The following is a 19,897-nucleotide window of genomic DNA, read 5'->3' as shown; positions in this document are numbered from 1 at the left end:
TATTATTATTATTATTATTATTATTATTATTATTATTATTATTCACTCGCTTTCCAGATGCATTCTTCAGTATTTATGGTATATACGCAGATTTTCTGCTGAATTTACGATCTCCAGCATCTTGTAATTTCCTCAGAGAACACAAATACCTTAAGGGGAACATGACTGCATTTAAATGTGCAGCATTATTACACTACATTAGATTCCCTTATTTTGAGACATATTTCATGTAATTATTCTGTTCACTTTTAGCTGAGGAAATGCAACATGCTATATTGTGCATTACCACTCAGTCATATCAGGTCTGCAATAGGAATACATTTACAAATGAAATGTATTTCGACAATTGCCTAATATGGAATGTAAACCTGTGGTAGTTTCTTATTTCATCTCTCTGAAATCAAATTTGAATCCAAACCAAAACACTTAAATCTCCAGCAGTACAAAAGTTGAAGCTCCATATATAATGAATTAGTTCTGCCTTTCAGAAACACACTGTATCTGGGAGCCCTAATAAAAATTGCAGGAGAATTCTTTCAAGGTGGTTTTAAGGATCACATCCCAACATCCAGCCCAGAAGCAATTTCACCATTATAACTGAATAAACAAAGAAAAAAATCTGAAATAAAACTTGCATGGTCAAGCATATGGTCTGGCAGACATCAGGATGTGGTGGGGTGAGAGGAAAACATTCAAACCAATTTACTTATCTAACATGAAAGGGAGAGAAGAAAGGGCTGATGGGAGCTTGCATGGAGAAACAGCCAGAGTCAGCATTGAAAGGCAGGGCTGTGTTCAGAGGATCTTTCACAAATGATGCAATGTGTGCAGTGGACAGGACTGCAGGACCAGTCTCGCCAAGCAAACACAGTGTCTGAATAGGATTTAGGTCAACTACTGCTGTTTGGGGAATGTGCTAAGTGGCAATGAGAATATAAACCATCCTTTCATCCATATGAAAAATATTGCCCTGATTTATTTATTTGCAGAAAAAATGGTAACACTTTTCATGAAGCAAATGCATGTAATCCCTTATAACTGCATTTATAGTGCCTTATGATGCACCTATAATGCACTATAAACACACCTATAAGCACTCACAACAACTCATAGCTAATTATAACAGCCTATAAGACCAAAGAGTATACTGTAACATATATCTTCAAGTTTGCTAAGTTTACCAAAAAATTTTACCAAACATATTATATACTTAAACAACCCAGTGGTTAAAGAACCCAGCCCTTCACCCACCCCGATCTCCACAATGCTAGGGGATGCATAGCATCCTAAAATATGTCCCTTGTTTTCTATTTATTTCATATCACTTCTAACCACGTGTTGTAGTGGAAAAAATCACAATCCACTAAATCAACATCAACTTTTCATCCAAGTGAATAGAGTTGGATGAGAAACAATCAGATCATCTCACATGATGTAGCATAATGCTGCAGTATTCAGAATTAACAGAGTTTAAGGAGCTGCCTCTTCTACAAATGACCAGCCTTTATTCCCATCTACCACAGTTTCCAGGCAAACTTACGAATGGAACAGCACGCATGCAGGCAACGCCCCTTGTGCAAATCTGACTAAATAAATGAGTAACTCAGCTGAAACCATAAAAACAACACCACCTCTGATGGAATTTCCACAAATCACCACATTCTATATGGAAGTGCTTCTACTGTGTGTTTTCACATGTAAATGGAAATGTATTTCTGTTAAAAATTATACCAGTTACATAAAAGTCAGTCTTACGTGCAACTGCCCAGTTCTGCCATCAAATTATATTTGCCACTCAATTTTCCGTCTCAAATTTTGAAGAGGAGGGTAATTATCCTCTCACTGGATGTTCATTGTTATAGTGGACAGCTGACTCTTTTATTTTGTTTAATGAAAAAAGCAAACATTTTAATTGAGAACTGTACTGATTGTTCTGTTTTGTGTTTGCTGGTAAGCATAATCATATGTTTATCTTATCACATAACTCATTATATAACGTTTACCTGAGAAGTAAGCAGTTGTTTTATGAACTAAAAATCTAATTTCTCTATTATTTTAATAACAATGGAGAAGATATTGCAGTATAAAGATGAAAGAACGGCAATGAATATTCGTCATGTCAATGAAAAAATTTGAAAGAGCTTTATTTCAGTCAATTTCAGTGAATAGCTATTATAGGAAGGAGAAGGACATTATAATAATTATTACAACATCATACACAAAACATGAATACTTCATATTCATTCAAGTTACTCTTTTCATTGAGAACTAGTGCATTCCTTGAAAATAATGACTCCGACTGTTCTATTGACAAGTGCATTTTTGCTTCATGAAATGCTTAATTAAGCCGATATAATGACTGTTGTTTAGTTCATGTGCTATACTGTTATGTATCATCAATCCCTCCATGTGCCGCCTTTTCAGTTAATAATCAATACACATTCATGATGATACTCTCCACACAAGCCATGGAAAATACGCTTTTAAAAATGACAGTAAATTGTATGAGGCAAATAATAAAATAGTGTCTGGGGTGACCTACATATTAGATTCAATTTCAACTTTTTTGCATCACCCCTTAAAGGTCTGGCACATTGTACAATACTTTTGCAGTACTACTTCAAATCATTTCATGGACACAGTGAGTGTTTGTGTGTGTGCGTGTGTGTGTGCGTGTGTGCATGTGTGTGTGTGTGTATGTATGTATGTGCATTTTTACGTGTATGTTCTCTCATATCCTGACACTGGTAAATGAAGAGCTAGATATCTAACCATCATCTCATTGTACAAGTACTGATTGTAGGTCCTTACCAGCCCAGAAGCAAAGAACACAGCCAGTAGAGCCAGGCAGGCTCCCATCACTATGAGCAGCAGGAACACGATCAGCGGGTGCTGCTGGCTCATGCAGTAGTAGGACTCGTACAGCCAGTCTGTGGACTTCTGCTTGGCTGTGCCATTCTCAGCCCTCTCCACCAGATAGCGTCTCCTCCGCATCGCCGCACTCCACATGGAGACAGAAGGGGAGCGCCCTATGGTGTCCCGCTGCCTCACCCCCGTGTCCTCCTCGTTCAATGCCTTCAGATGCAGCAAGTCGGCAGGAGCCCGGTATGAGGGCAGGAAAGCTCGAACTGTGGACCGTAACATCGTCCAGGCAACATGTTGGACAAGAGAGAAGTGTGCGTTTCACTGAGAAGCAGAGGGGGAGAGCACTGGAGAAAGAGGGAGGGACAGGGGGAACAGAGGGAGGGAGGGAGGCAATGAGAGAGGACAGGGAGTAGGAACAGGAGGCAGGGGGAGAGCGCGTGAGAGAGAGAGGGAGGGATAGGGTTTAATACAGCTACACTAATGTAAGATGTTCCCAGCAAGGTTATTTTCCAAGCTCTGGATGGAAAGCCTTCCTAATATTTGACATGAAAATTCATTTTTAGAAAACTCTATTCAGGCCAGTGTGAATACAGCACCGGATTGTTGCCTCTCTCTCTCTCTCTCTCCCTCTCTCTCACACACACCCTCACTCACTCTCCTCTCTCCTTTTTTGTGTTGATTGATTCAGTTCTCACTCCAGACTCCAGTTCTGACATCACAGCTATCTAATAAAGTCAGGTGTGGCTATTATTGTCTTTTGTGTTTCTTTCAAGGTGAATACAGACTGTCCTCAGTATTTGTCAACTGCTGAACATTGTGATAATGATAGCAGTGTGTGAATAACAACACTTTGTAAGATGGGAATAAGAACACTTTGTAAGATGTGCCTTTTCTTAGCTGCTACACTGAGAATACAGCTGTCTGTGAATAAGAATCCTTCAAGTTCAATGGGAAAATTTAGTCTCTATCAAGCAAATACGTGATGATTACTGTTGGGTAATACACACTATAAAATTGATTCAATTACTTCAGATATCACTAGTATTTTCCAAGGCTTTGTTTCAAAATATATTGCATATATCCATGTACATATACATACAGATGCTTACATAAAAATACCTACAAATACATTATATTCATAAACACCTAGCCATTCCTGGCACCCAGCATCCGAAGTTGCTTTTGACCTATTAAATCAACTGTTACATGCCTGCCTATGAAATCATGTGTAAGGTCATTTATTAGAAAAATAGGTAATTACTGTATGCAGGATCAGCCTATAACATCATTTTAAACGTAATCCACGAAAGTCCCTTTATTTTTACAAAAAAAGGAGGAAATATAAATAAAGGAACGAATGGTGTTTATGTAGTGAACAGTGTCCTCTGCTGGCAATATTGGAATGACTGCACTGTGCACACCCTGCAGTACATACCGTATGAGTATATGCCCTGTATAAATGTAATTTCATATCATACATTTGGTGTGGTGGTTGGTTGGGCATCACGGGGGATGTGATATGCATATCAGTTAATTTTACCGGAAAAAAGATGCTCAGCATAATTTGGAGATGACAAGTATTCATAAAAAAATGAATAAACTATATAAATAATAGACCGAGCAAGCAGCCAGCTTCAGATTTATGGCAGTTAATTTCTGAACAGATTCTTTGGAAGCCGCATGGAAAGAACAGCACGCTGCCTCGCTGTGATTACATATAGACTTCTTGTATTATATGAGCTCTACGTGACCTGCAAATTATAATCATAAGAATGACAGTTTTCTGGCTGTATGTATATATAAGCAACTGTTATAGTTCTGATTAAAATGAAGTGAAATGTCTTTTTATGATTTCATTGAGTGTAACAAAATGTTCACAACACAATATATGATTCTGTTGTTAGGCTTGAAGATAAGAATTAGCTATTTTGATTTAAATGAAATTACTTTAGGTTTACCAGGGGTACAGAAATTAATGCTCAAACAAACATGACAGCAAAACAAGTGATTAGGTTTGTTCTGCAAGAACTGTACTATTAAAATTAGGAATGTCTCTTATTAATAATGAGTTGAATTGATTCAGTAAATAAATAAATTAAAAATAATAGATACAATGATAATTCATTTTAAGGTTTACAGACAAAACTATTTTAATTACTTTGATAAGGAAACTGAAAAACAAAAGCCCTTCTATTACACAAAACTCATATGATAGCAATTCCCATTTACAAAGCAATGTTGCAAGGGTGACCCTGGGCCTGGCCAGAAAAATAGGTAATTCATTATTTAATTAAACTATTTATTTATTTATTTATTTATTCATTCATTCATTCTATTTATTTATGTTGGGGGTGGGGGGGGGGGGGGTCTAAAACCACCAGCAGTCGGCCTTGCAAATTATATTTTTAATTAACATTGAAATCGCAGGTGCATGTATACAGAGCTGCAATTTTTAATCATTGATGTTTCCAAATGAATCACCAATTAAAATGAGTCACATTTTATATGAATCCTGCCAATATATTTTCAGCCCGGCTCACCTGTGAACCCACTCCCATATCCCCATTCAATAATACACTCAAAAGGGACATTTATTGCCTGTCGTTTAATGAAATACATATTCGTTTTGTTTCAACATGCATTCCAAAGCATAGCATCTGTCTCCTTATTACAGTTAGAAAAGGAAATTGCAGAGGCTGAATATAAATTCTAATTAGTCTTCAGAAGAGCTTTCATCTTCAAAAGACTTGGCTTAGTCGTTTTACACATCACACTATGAAACTGTGACCAGATTTAATATGGAATATACTTTAGCCTGTTCTTATCTACTCATGTGGATCCAGCTTAATTACGATGCTTAATGCCTAATATTATCATGCCGAGTTCTCCATATTGATGTAGCACAGTGCTTAGTGCATCCACTTCTCTTCTTTTTTTTGCCCTGAAACAAATCCACTAATCAATTACGCTGGGTAATAGTCACAAGAGCTGAAATTGGAGTGACTGTTTTGGAATTAGGCAAATCACATTTTTATTTATTTATTTAGTTATTTTATTACTGTGACGCTCACCATTTAAACCTTGCATTTACTGTATTTATGCTTATCCAATCAATTGCTAACTTTGCTGAAACTTTATGTACTAATATAGCATTACCGCAATTATTGTAATGCCAGGAGGGTGGCAGGTTTAACTGGCGTTTAATTACTGTCTGTATTGAATTAAATCATCCACAAAAGCGCCCAATAGAATTCTAACTGGATTATGTAGCTCCTCTCTATTGATGCGTTGGAATGTGGACAAAACTGGATGTGAGGTCAGAGACCATGCAGACCATTTGCAGGTAGATCAGCATTATGTGTGGCCTGTGCACCTCAGAAAGGTGCTTCCTCCTTGCCCAACCTTTTGAATGAATTGGTGAAATGTGCGAAATCATTTTTAAAAATATTATTCATTTGACCAAATTTTATGTAGCATACTGTGTATGTACTGTACAATCTAATTTCAGTGTCTAACAAGTCCATTTGCTATTGGTGCTTACACTCACTTTCTGTTAAAGCATTTTTACAGCATTTTTAACTGACATTAAGCCTTTCTTCCCTTGAAACAAACTAATATGAAATAACATAAAACCTAAATAGACATGAATCTACTATTACAACTACTACTGCTACAAATAATAATAATAATAATAATCATCATCATCATCATCATCATCATCATCGTCCATAATTAATCCTCATTTGGATAGTGTGCTGATTGTACCAGGCAGTACACCTTTGCCAGGCCTTTATTACAAGCTGAAATGTCACCTTTATACACCAAACATAGGCTTGCTTTTTATCCTTTAAATACCAAAAGAGATTTGGACATGCCTCTTTCTGGCCTTGCAAATTGCAAATGGTTTTCCTCAGGGATTCACTTTTATGTGGAGTGCAGCAGGGAAGTGGACCTGATTAATTGTTAAATTGCAAATCAGCCTGGAAATGGGGTGACTGGAGCTAATGGTGAGGCCTGTAATTACAGTCCTATGAGTATCTGAACCTCACCGTCCAAATTCAAGTACTTTTGTTAAAACAAGCTAAATATTTCATGAAAGCACAGAGAATGAGCTGAAAATACTGTAAAAGCAGAGCATTTTTTTTTAGGATTGAATATTCATTGGTTACATCAGTTGTTAGTTAATTAAATATTAGAAATGTTTGTTAGTTAAATATTAGCTAAATATGTTATGAAATTAGACAAAATGCTACGGCACACACACTACCATATACAGATATGGGTACGCGTTGGATTCGGTGCTGTTGGATTCTGCCGATCCTGTGGCCCCCCCTCGTGGTCGTGTGGCCCCCCCCAGCGGTTGTGGCCCTAAACAACTGCATAGAGCGTTTATGCCACGGGCTGGCCCTGAGGTACACACACATACAAGAGTACACACTATGCTGGAACAAGTACAGGTAGGTATGGGCACATTTACAGGTACATAAAAATAACCGGAATCTATGATCAGGTACATGAGTGGGTGTAGGAACAGATAGAATATAGCAAGCCAGTCAGCTTAATGTGTGTCATAATTTTGGCAATATTTATTATGCTGCAAATACAGACCCTTACAGACTAAACGAATAGAGGAATAACACTTTACTTATTTCACCTAATTGTTTACCTCTGGCTATGTTAAGACTGTGCTTGAATTATGCTCCACGGTCCAGAATATTAATCCTCTACACAACTACAAAACCTGTACAAGGACATTACTAACTACATGCTTACATTTATAACAGAACATTTAGTCATAGCCAGCACTGTGAATGACATATGTTCTCTTTTCCCTTCATTGCATTCCAGCTGGTTGTTATTCTATACAGACCTGCTGGCCTGCTACCACCAGGCCCGCTGTTTGCAATTAAAATAAGCAGTTCAAATGTATCTGTTGAGAAAAGCAATGGGGATCCACATTTTCAACATTGTAAATTTATCCACATTCTCCATGGGTCTGCACATCCCATGATAGGCGGTGATAGAGCATTGCGCTGTGGGCTCTGCAGTAATTCTATGAGATATTCCTTCTCCTCAGGGAGCCTCTCGTATTGCTTGGGCATGAGATGTGTTGTTTCATCATGCAGAAACACACTGATTTGCACTGGATAACCAGTTCAGAGAAAGGCAATTGGCATTGATCTCAGAACAAACCTTTCTGATTTCAAGAAAACACCTGCACATGGAGCTTCTGAACATGGGGCTCCTGTATCCAGCTGAGGACATGCTCTATTCCTGCCCGAGCCAGTGTGTACTCGTAAATGTGGTAATTGGTTCTAGTGATCCCCAGGGAGGTAAGGTTTCAGTCAGCAGGGTGCTGCTATGGCCAGTGATGACACCTGCGGTCTACATGCAGTCCTCTGGCACTGTGACTATGTGGCTCAGCTGAGGGATCACAGTGATTTTGGGGGGATGTATTGGTGTATATGTAAGCATATGCAAAGTACATGTACATTTATTTATGCATACTTCAGGAAAGGATTTTCCTGAGAACAACTGACTACCTGAATCTCTCAGCTGATAGAACTTGCAATCTTGAAAATTTTTAAGTGAGTGATCCGTAGGAGGGCTGTACTACCAGAACAGTTCTTGATCACCTTGTCTGAAAGCCTAAAGAATCACCACCTTAGACTAATCTACATCAATCCTGAAGATTCACCTTGCTACAAGACTTCAGTAAAATTTTTACTTAGACTTTTAGTAAGCATTTCAGTTGGATTTTATTGGATAGTACTGGTGATTCACTGGTAATTAGTTTAATAGTTTTAATGGTTTAAAATCTTGTTTCCAAACTGATAATTCACTCTGCAAGTTTTTCATACTTTATGTTGACCTATATTATAGTATTCTGTATACACCATCATGTTACACACACACACAATCTCTCTCTCTCTCTCTCTACACACATACACAATCTCTCTAATGAAAAACTTAAAAAAATTAAACTTATCTCTAAAAGTATGTCTGTCACATCTTTTATAACAGTGTATTCATCTCTAAAATGAAAAACTCCGGAATTTCTATAAAATGGTTGAACAATTTATATACAAACACTAAATTGTTCACATATGTTGATTTAAAAAGATGGCATTCTGCACCAAAGACAAACAATATGCCATTCTAAATAGGAACAAATCCCTGACACGGTTTTTGATTGCTGGAGTAATAGCAACTAATAAATCAAATTGGAAATCACACTGATGCAATGTTATGAGGTCTGTGTCAATTATGGATACAGAAATTCACAGAAAAAGGCTTCATACATGTGGTGAAAATGGAATTCAGTCTATAGTGCGGCACATTGACATCTCACATTTCTCTGCTTTTGAACTGATGCAAGGCAACATAACACTACAATACAGGCTTTATTTGTTCATTTATCCAACACACTAATATTTAATTTTACTACAACTGTTGTCTGTTTCTGAGTCTAATAGAATAGAAAACCACCAAATGAGATGAAATGACAAGCGGATGTATACATTTAAGAGAGAAATTGAACATCGTTTGAGTATGGGATGGAATTTTTCATTGAAACCAACAGCCAGGACTCCCATCTTTCAAAAGGGATAAAGCACAGATTGCCTTACTCTCATTCCCCTCAGCCCAGACTGAAACTGTCACTCATTTTCTCATTTAGAGTACACGGTGCTGGAGTACCCCCTGGTGCTTCCACCAATGGGAGCATGTGTACTGCTCAAGTTCATCAAGTGAGATCACCCATTACTTTAGAGTAATGTGTATTGGGCACATTATTCTGAAGAAACTTGCTTACTAAAACAGCCCCACGTGGTTTTCAAACATATTACAATTTGTTTTGAACAGAAACAACATGAGGACCACGATTTCATTATTCTCATTATTTCAACATTCTGATGTACTTTTATAAGATAATGTAATATAATGGAACATTTGCATTAATATAAGCTAATAACTGTTGAAGCCGATCCCTTGGAAGTACAAAGACGTCTGTTCTGCCCAGCTATACTGCTGAATGATGCTGTGGTTTCTTTTTGATGGCATTGGGCCCTCATTTTGATGGATGACAGATGAAAGCTCCCTAACAGCAGACTGTTTGGGAATATAAACAGCACACAGCATAATGTGCTGCAAATCATCCTCTTTCTTCTCAAGGCTCCTGCAAGGCTCGTGCTTTTTCTCTGAGCCTCTTTCACTGAGAGGTCATTAGTCTCCATAAATAAGACATATGACTCACACATATAGCTTCTCCAGCTCATTAGTCTGTGAGACTACAATACGAGGTAAATAAAGAGCTGTCCTATATGACTAAATCTACTATGGATGGTCCAGTGTTTAAAAAGCAGGATGCTTTTCCTTTTTGAATGTACAACTCAGTTGTACATTTAAATGCCTCAGTGGTTTATTAAACTTTGAAGAAACGTCATTCAGTGAATTAGCTATATTCCACAGTGCAGTATATTGAAACTCTCAGAGCTGTACACAGATATAAAATAAAATTTGTATTAAATTTATTTTAAATTGTACTAAATAAAAAGTATTTATAGAATACTTTAAATATATGCTTGCAAATTTCTATTATATATTTAAGGAACTTGCACGCAAGAGTGAAGAAATCTGAAATGGAACCATTTGAGGCTTGACTGTTTATGCTCAGAAAAGGCCTGTTTATGTTGGACAGCATACCTGCACCTGCATCCAGGCACTGGCACCAGCCCCCCCCCCCCCCCCCCCAGTTATTTCACAGCCCCAAAGACTTACAGTAGACCCAGCATATTGGGCTTGGCTTTTAATGCCAAAACTCAGAGGTCCTACACTGTGCACCCGACTCAGAATCCGAATACAATGGCCCTGCCTCTAAGACCCAAGTACACATAGCACAGCGCAAGGTACACCATTGCACTTCAGAATATACACACTATCTTGTAAAGGGAATTGTAAACAATGTTTAGGAACAAAGTACATGACCAGGTGATTCTGCATGGAAATGACTATCCAGGAGAACCATTAAACAGATTCTCCCTGAATATCCATCTGGACACCCATTGAAAAAAGAAAAGAAAAACATGTTTCTGTCCATAACCATGCTATACCTTCTCAGAAGTGTTCAGTCTGCCTATTCATATATCACATATCTCATGCATTTCTGTTCATATTATCCCCAGGCCACCACATGTATCACATACAGTATATCATCCCCAGTTATTTACAGGCACATGCAATGCCTTCTTTCAGTCAGTCCAGATTGTTGGCATGCCTATGGCTTTTAAATAGGATCTTGTCTTGACCTGACCAAGAGTTGTCCTGTGGGGGGTGCTGTAACATAGATTATGTAACCAGACTTTGCCCTGGCCTTCTGTTCACCCCATGACAGATCCTGGGTTTTGGCTTTTAAAAAAGAGTCCAATAAAAAGGCTCGCAAGACAGTCTCATGTCCTGATGGTTGTGCTGATTGCCCTTCCAGCTGTGTTTTATGGTCGCTGGTATTTGTGGCTCAAACATTGCATGGCTGTGGAGATTTGGGTGACAAACCTTAATCCCACTTCATCGTCCCCAGAATACAAAATGACATATTACATAAAGATTGAAGCAGCTACTACTGTCCCTTCACCCTGCTGGATATTTTTATTAATTTCTACGTATACTGATGTATTGTTATTGTAATCTGAAGCTGAGCAGCATTTCTCTTTACTATGATAGGTATAGTAAAGGGATGTGAGATTCTTTGCATACATCATTGTCAGAATCACTTTGAAGCTACATTAATTCCCCTTGATGCCATTATCTCTCCTGATTAATTCCAGGTTTTGGCTTCCCTGCAGCAAAGCCTATAGTTATCACTCTTTTCAGTGCCTACATTAATAATATTAGTAATGTAATTTCTCGGGAGGTTTTTATCAAGTGTGACACTGTTCATCATGCAAGTCACAGCAAGCGATTGATTAAAGAGCAATGTGCAATCATTTACTACTGAAATAGAATAAGAGACAGAATCTTTGCTGTGGGACATAAGGTACAATCAATCTCATTCCTATGAAGAATTTAAGCTGTGTAAAGTTACTCTAGCAGGTCTGCTAAAAAAATATTTAAAAAAAAATAAAGATACTTGTGTTGGTAAGGGTAAGATTATGGAAAAACAAACAAGTACATTTTTCACACTTTGGCTATTTACCCTAGCGTGTGAGTGAATGGTGTGTGTGCCCTGCGATAGTTCGGCAGCCTGTCCAGGGTGCATTCCTGCCTCTCACCCAATGCACGCTGGGATAGACTCCTTTATCATGGCACGTTTTTGAAAATGGCAATCATTTGAAGTAAAGAAACAACTTTTATATTTTAGTCTGCAGACAATAATAAAGACCAACAGAACTTTATTTGGTTTAGGAACTTACCCAAGTCTAAAATGATGTGATAACTAGTAGAAAAAATAAATAAATAAATAATTAAAAAAAATAATAATTAATACAGTGAAAAATATATAAGTGTATATACTATAATATTGGTATATATATCTCAATATTATATAATATTACACTTTTAAATCTATGAATGAACTTACCAAAAGTGTTTCTTATTGTGTTTGTATAACATAGTCAATTCATGACATATTTTATGCTATATATATATATATACATATATATATATATATACACACTCACCGGCCACTTCATTAGGTACACCTGTTCAACTGCAAACTGCACCCGTTAACGCAAATATCTAATCAGCCAATCACGTGGCAGCAACTCAATGCATTTAGGCATGTAGACAACGTCAATTCGATCTGCTGAAGTTCAAACCAAGCATCAGAATGGGGAAGAAAGATGATTTAAGTGATTTAAGTGAACGTGGCATGATTGTTGGTGCCAGACGGGCTGGTTTGAGTATTTCAGAAACTGCTGATCTACTGGGACTTTCACGAACAACCATCTCTGGGGTTTACAGAGAATGGTCCGAAAAAGAGAAAATATCCAGTGAGCGGCAGTTCTCTGGGTGAAAATGCCTCGTTGATGGCAGAGGTCAGAGGAGAATGGCCAGACTGGTTTGAGCAGACAGAAAGGCAACAGTAACTCAAATATATTTTTTATTTTATTTTATTTTTTGGTCATACATATAGACAACATAGGTCAATAAATATGTTGAGTGAAATGTTTCCTTTTGCACAGGAAAATACTGAGCGACCCAGATGTTACCCAAAATATTTGGTAGATTTACAGTTAGTCAACAAGACATTGCCTTAATTATCTTAACATATCAGTATCTTAACATACTCTCTTTTCACAGTGAAACAAAACATAATTTTATCTGTAGCTTAACTCCTCTCTCAATTTCCTTAGCACCAGGAGGACTGGGGGCCACTCATGCTAACTGGCTCCTAGGTGGCCTTTTAAAGCTGGTTTTGCCACCACCACTGTGAAGGTTTTAAGCACAGGCTGAAAATTTTGAAGTAAATTAAACTTCTCAGTGGCTGGTAATCAAGTTACATTTACACTGTGTGTACAAGGATCCATATAAGAACCTTAACCTTTTTAGATGATCACGGAGCTCATACTTTCTTAGTTATCAATTCTTCCTACTTATTTGGTTGCACAGTGACACACAAATCCAGTAAAGAAACAGAACAGAAATGAGCCACAAGTTAAGCTGAAATCATTTCAATTTGTTATTGCCCTCTGTTTTCATATTCAATAATACACAGTGTACAAACATCAGCCTGCTTTCCAATAGAAACTGGTGGTTGGATAAATGGGCATCTGTGTTCCTGTCACCATTTTTCCTATACTGTTCAAGCTGTTTCATCCAAAGGGCCTATTGTCTTTGATTTTCCTTTCATATGCCCCTACGCCATGATGAGATAATAAAGTGATAGACCCCTCTGTTAATCATCTGTGCTGTACTTATACATCTTCAAATGTAAAAGAGGCAGAAAAGTCAAACCGCAAAGCAGTAATCACCATTATGGGCGATTTAGTGCAAACTTTCAATTTTGAGCTTAAAATACTGATATTTGGCTGTGTGTTTTCTCAGAATATTCCTGAAATGAACAGTCCATGCTTGCATTGGCCCATAAAGTATCCTTGAAAGCAAAGGCTAGGTGCATACCACTTTCATACCACACTTGGAGTGACCAGCATCCCAGCCTCTTAGCTGGAGGCCTGGAGATTCTACATGCTTTGTCCTTTCTCTTGTCCTCCTCTTTTGTGCTGTTCTAACCTCCCCATGTTGGGGTCTGGAGGGTCTCACACACACACATGGTGATAGGAAGAGGGCTCCAGACTATTCAAGCCAGGAGTGTAAATCAAATTTAAGTTTTTCTTCCGAAGTGGCGCTTTCAAGGTCTGATCTGCAGAGCCCTTCTTTTTACTTTTCAGAATTGATATGTTCTTCAAACAGACCTATAATAATGAACAAGGTTGGATGGTCAGCTTTTGAGAATACACATGGGACTAACTTAATACAGTTATGGATGTAATCAGACAATAATCAGACTGAAATTGTAATATCAGCCTACCTAAACAGCATGAATGTGATTAAATAAATGTGATTCATCAACAAAAAACAGTGTAAAGTACATCTCTTAAATGTACATCTCTTGGAATCACAGCTTCAAAACTACACATAAAGAAGCACATAATTCATTTTCCTGTGTCCAACTATGTAGATTTCTGCACTTACCCAGCATATAAAACACATCAAGAGTGCCAATGCCAGTGACACACAGACAATCACTTCAAACAAGACGTCATTTTGTGCAGATTCCATGGGACAACCTGCATGTGATGACAAATGCAAGGGTTCTTAAGCATGCAGCGGTGTCATAAGAGCTGTCATAGAGATGGAAGCCAGCTGCAGTGCACTGTGCATTATATATTCAAAGCTAATTGTAATTGTTAAAATAAATGATTATCATAAAATTCCATTATGTGAAATATCCACAAGGAAATATTTGTAAAATTACAATGTCATGTATTACAATACATTTTATTTTGATGTGTTTCTCAACTGTGCTTTGACACTTGAATACATAACTGTGCACATATTGAAAGAGATATTGAAACATTATACGATTGTATATGTGATAATGTCAATTCTTTCTGTATTTTGTAACAAGGTATCATTGCAAATCTGAGTATATTTCTTGAATAATTGACTATGGACATAGTATTGCTGATGCAGAGCCTGTTAAAATGAACATGTTCTAAAAGAACTCACCAGTAACGTTGAGGAAAACGTATCCCTCCATATTTTTCTCTCCAACAGGTGCAGCAAGGAAGCACAAGTATTTCCCACTGTCCTGAGCTGTCACGTTGGGGAGGAGGAGGTCCCACGAGTTTTCTAACAGCTCCGCTGGACGCGCAAAGCCCTGGTACGTCTGAACTGCACTGTTGTTCCTCAGTGTTTTTGACAACATACCTGAAGCCTTGTATGGCGGCTCCTCGCTGACCTGAACAACCAAGGAGAAGGGGTGCATTGTTAAAACAGGACTGAACGTCAAAAAGAAAAGGGAACAGACCAAGAGGAAGTGAAAGAACCAAAAAAGCATATGAAATGACAGGGCAAGAAAGTCGAATTTAAGCATATATAAATCCCAAATGTAGGCTACCAAAGTGTTTTATTTCATATTTTTATTTCATGTTACAATGCTTAATAGTACAATATTACAAAAGCTTAATATTATTTTCAAAAATAAAATAATATTTTCTTTTTCTTTTAGGTGAATCTTGAGATTAGACAGTAAAATAACATAAACATACTAATGTATAGGGAGCCTTAAACACTTACCCTTTGCCACCTCACTGCCCGATACTCGACTCCTGGTTTTGGAGTAGCCCCACACTTCAGAACCGAGTCCTCACCACACGAAGATTGTATTTCTAACAACGTACTGGCAGCACCGTCGCCAGAGGCTGCAAACGAATGATATGAAATAATTTGGTAATGTATTTCCAACCACAAACCAGACATGAAGTAGCCTACAACTTGTTAGTAATATCGACAAATGTTAAATTAGCGTTCTTACCGAAGATGACTAGGAGGACAAGCAGAGCCATCATTGCAAAGCTGACAATGTGAGTGTCGGGGAAAGTTTTAGTAATATGTAGGGGTAGTCAAAATGAAAGTGAATTTCCTCTGACGTAGCAGGGGAATTCCTAGGTCTTCCCCGTACGTTTGAAACAGACTCCATTACGATAGACAACAAATACGTTAATAGGTTACAATGACCACAATTCGAAATATATTCCTAATAGTTTTACTCTATGGTTTCAAAGGTAAGAATTTTGATATAATGGTTACCGCAGATCATATGCCTGTATATGCTTATGTCAATTTCAGCCTAATATGTTTGTTTGAAGAGTTCGCTACTCTCATCGCTTCCGTGGCTAACGCTACTACAGTTCATTTCTGCTGTCTGTTTTGATCACAGGAATGGATTTAGGAGGAGATTTAGGAGCCTAACTGTCGCCCTCCGAAGCGGTCTGTAATTTTGCGTGTCGACAAATAGGCGACGAAAGGCTGTTAATAAAATAAAATGGCCCGAAAGTCAATTGATGTAACTTTAAGATAGCCTTTAGCTACAGCTTTTACAGTCGAAACTCCCTGAAGGGAAAGTACCTGAAAGGGGATTCCCTGCAAATTGGTAAACATTGACTTACTGAAGTAGCCTACTCAATTCTTCCGTTCTATAGCTTGGCATATATATATATATATATATATATATATATATATATATATATATATATATATATATATATATATATATATATATATATATCACTTCATTAGGTGACAGGAGTGGCACCCGATGTGGTCTTCTGCTGCTGTAGCCCATCTGCTTCAAGGTTTGACGTGGTGTGCATTCAGAGATGCTCTTCTGCATACCTCGGTTGTAACAAGTGGTTATTTGAGTTACTGTTGCCTTTCTATCAGCTCGAACCAGTCTGGCCATTCTCCTCTGACCTCTACCATCAACAAGGCATTTTCGCCCAGAGAACTGCCGCTCATTGGATATTTTCTCTTTTTCTGACCATTCTCTGTAAACCCTAGAGATGGCTGTACGTGAAAATCCCAGTAGATCAGCAGTTTCTGAAATAGTCAAACCAGCCCGTCTGGCACCAACAACCATGCCACGTTCAAAGTCACTTAAATCACCTTTATTCCCCATTCTGATGCTTGGTTTTAATTTCAGCAGATCGTCTTGACCTTGCCTACATGCCTAAATGCATTGAGTTGCTGATTATGATTGGCTGATTAGATATTTGCGTTAACGGGTGCAGTTTGCAGTTGAACAGGTAGACCTAATGAAGTGGCCAGTGATCTGAATGTTTCACTTTAGAGCTAGCATGACGATTCAGAAAATTTGTCTATGGTTATTTAATCTCCATCCTTAGTGGTATGTCCCCCCATACTGGAGGAGTCCGAAGACTACCCATGTCTGGATGAGAAGCAGGAATATGTCATCGTTTATAACCCCAGAGACTTAAACATCTCCAGGTGTGAACAGTATTGGAATTTTGAAAAAAAAGTAAGTTCTTTTCCTCCTGACTGTTTTTGGAAATATATGCAGATATAAGACAAAATTACACAGAATGAAAAAGAACTGAGTTAAGAGTGAGACCTGGACATTATTACTGATGAAACCCTGTTTCCTGCAGCTTATTGCAGATCTGCACAACAGACCGTGCAGTCCGCCCTGTCTACTAGTGTCCCCTGGAGAGATCCGTCTTGCACGGTGCATCAATGTCACCCTCAAAATGCTCTGCAGTGTCCCCGTAAGTTGCTTTTCAGAGGTCATGTTTCTCTGTGCTTACAGTATACTTCTGCTTTAAAAAATTAAAATATTTATTCTGTCTTTTTAACAGGGAGACATGGTTGAAGAAATCAGGGTGCATTTCCATGGTAAGTTATGCAGTAGACTGGAAAGAAGGTTAATTGGTTAAACACTGTTGTCAGAAGAACTGTTCTCTAATGTCTGTCGATGCTATTTACTGTAGGAAAGTCGAGTGGCAGCCAAGGTCAGAGGGGACCAAAAGGTTGAGTGAATTGTTATTTATTTATTTATTATTATTATTTTTTAAAGATTATTTTTGTCAAAGATGCTGTATTATTTTACTAATGTCTTCACTGTATGGTTTTCATGGTTTAGAGGGACCCATCAGCACCCAAGGGCAAAATTATCATATAGGTAAGGTTTCAATATAAGATGAATGCCTTAAGGCACCCCAATGTTACAATGTCACATGTGTTCCAGAAAATATGAATAAAGTGCAAGTAAAATGCATTTAAATTACATGTTTTTTAGGTCTACAGATGACCCTTGTTCTGTCTTTCCCATAGGGCTTTGCTTGTTTGTTGCAGTTGGGGCAGGCTGTGCAGCTCTATTTTGTTTCATAAAGCAGAGAGGTAGACCTCCATGCCAGCCAGTCTCCCAAGGGCCCGGATAATGCTTCAAATGGTCGATCCAGTGAATCTTCATCTAACAACGTGATACTGTGAACCACTATAAGATGCAAAAAAAATAAAAAAAATTTGCAGTTTCAGAGATAATAGTTTAGTTTACAGTATTAGTAAATGCATGAATCAGGGAAAAGTAATGGGTTACTGGAAAAGGTTCCATTGTGTAAAAGGAGTGGAGGTGGCCATCCTTGTTCCAGAAACTGAAAGGCTATGGAAAGAACTTAACATCATGAAATTGCTTAGAACTGGTCATATAACTACTGTACATTTCAATAGATTAGTTCATATCATGTATTATTTGTCTGGCCTGTAGAGCTGCAAAACAAATTCATGCAAACTGTGATGTCATGGGTGCTCTATATATCACTTTCAGTTCATCTTTGTAAGACCAGGGAAGTTTGAGATTTTCTTCTCTTTACAATGTTGGCATTGTTGACTGTGTTGTCATTGTTTGAGCCCTTCCTAGAAACACCATGAGCCTCATTTATAAAATGCTCTTACACTCAGATTTTTTCTGAAATTGTGGCTTATGCAGAAAAGCAAGTAGTTATTTTAAAAATCTCACATTTATGTGGATATAGTCGTATCTCTACATAAAGTTTACACTAGATGCAAGTGAAACAATAAAATGTCCAGTGTTAAATTGACTTTTACTGAGTATGTATGGTCCTTACCGGACTCTGTTAGAGTTTAATTACAGTAACACTGGATGTTTTTCAACTGGTTATGTGGAGGTACTGCACATTTGAGGCCTATACACAAATCCTCAAATGATAAATCACTGGTGCTATTCAATCATGGCTGCACTCTCATTATTGGAGATCAAACTGAAGTTCATTTGGAATTTATACAAACTTTTTTGGTCAGTCAAAAAAAGATAAAAAAAGTTAAAAAAAGATATAAATCAGGCATAAGCACAATTTGCTAAGTTAAGATTAACTTTAAGTTTAAATCAAGCGGTCCAAACCAGGCTTCGTTTTTGAAGCTCACTAACTGGTCTTGTTTAGAGATGTTGCTCACTAGCACCGGTGCGGTTGGCTTCAGTACAGGTTTCAGCCACCCATGTCTGTACGTCAATGGTAACGACACGGTCAAAATACGAAGTCAATTTTCCCCAAAGAAAATGTAGTCACAGTAGGTGTTTTTTCTTAGTCTAATGTCTCCCCATGTGCCGAGTTATTGTGTTATTTGGACAAGATTTTAATATTTTGTTGATGAATCAGGGACAGTTTGTGTCACTGCCAAGTCACTGTATTAGACGTGCTTAGTGGAGGACCCGGACTCGGCTGGACTTGTGAAAGTCCTCCCTTTTCTCTACCGTCTCTGGCTCCAATTTGTACAACATGGTGGCAATTCCGTCATTTCCAAAGGCTTTTCAGCAAACCAATGGAAAGTCAATGTCCATATTTTTTCTAGTCAATGGTTTAAATCCAAGATCGTTTTTATAAATCAGTCCCCATGTGACATAAATTGTTAGCACTTTAATAGATGGCTCAATGTCAGTGTTTTTGCCAGGTGTCCATTGAGCTGGCTGAGATGAAATCAAGTTATTGAATTTAAAGAA

General features: G+C 37.8%; 2 protein-coding genes across 3 annotated transcripts in view; both read right to left on the bottom strand.

The window, feature by feature from the left end:
• The window catches only part of adcy2a (adenylate cyclase 2a), a 77,210-nt gene extending 73,877 nt beyond the window's left edge, over positions 1–3,333 (bottom strand). The window contains exon 1 of one of the 2 annotated variants that reach the window (XM_064344983.1): positions 2,812–3,333. In XM_064344983.1, coding sequence (XP_064201053.1) covers positions 2,812–3,144 — 333 coding nt within the window. In that variant the 5' untranslated portion in view covers positions 3,145–3,333. The remainder of the gene's footprint in view (positions 1–2,811) is intronic. The other variant, XM_064344992.1, reaches the window with a different exon arrangement.
• Positions 3,334–12,955: 9,622 nt separating this feature from the next.
• LOC135259911 (CD83 antigen-like) lies at positions 12,956–16,000 on the bottom strand. The gene is made up of 5 exons (XM_064344843.1): positions 15,899–16,000; positions 15,661–15,785; positions 15,091–15,322; positions 14,554–14,648; positions 12,956–14,273 (listed from the first exon to the last, which is right to left on the bottom strand). The coding sequence occupies exons 1-5, from the start codon at positions 15,930–15,932 to the stop codon at positions 14,118–14,120; spliced, it is 642 nt and encodes a 213-aa protein (XP_064200913.1). The 5' UTR covers positions 15,933–16,000; the 3' UTR covers positions 12,956–14,117.
• Between the last annotated feature and the right edge of the window lie 3,897 nt (positions 16,001–19,897).

The sequence above is a fragment of the Anguilla rostrata genome, chromosome 1, assembly GCF_018555375.3.
Source record: "Anguilla rostrata isolate EN2019 chromosome 1, ASM1855537v3, whole genome shotgun sequence".
Taxonomy (NCBI): Eukaryota; Metazoa; Chordata; class Actinopteri; order Anguilliformes; family Anguillidae; genus Anguilla; species Anguilla rostrata.
The sequence above is the reverse complement of the archived record's forward strand: the minus strand, read 5'-3'. Positions and strand labels throughout refer to the sequence as shown.

Excerpts from the sequence above, each read along its gene's own strand:
- LOC135259911 (XM_064344843.1), bottom strand. The coding sequence starts at position 15,932 with ATGATGGCTCTGCTTGTCCTCCTAGTCATCTTCG. Across the intron at positions 15,786-15,898 it reads TGTCCTCCTAGTCATCTTCG|CCTCTGGCGACGGTGCTGCC; the intron begins GTAAGAACGCTA and ends ATTCGTTTGCAG. Across the intron at positions 14,274-14,553 it reads TGATGTGTTTTATATGCTGG|GTCTGTTTGAAGAACATATC; the intron begins GTAAGTGCAGAA and ends TCATTATTATAG.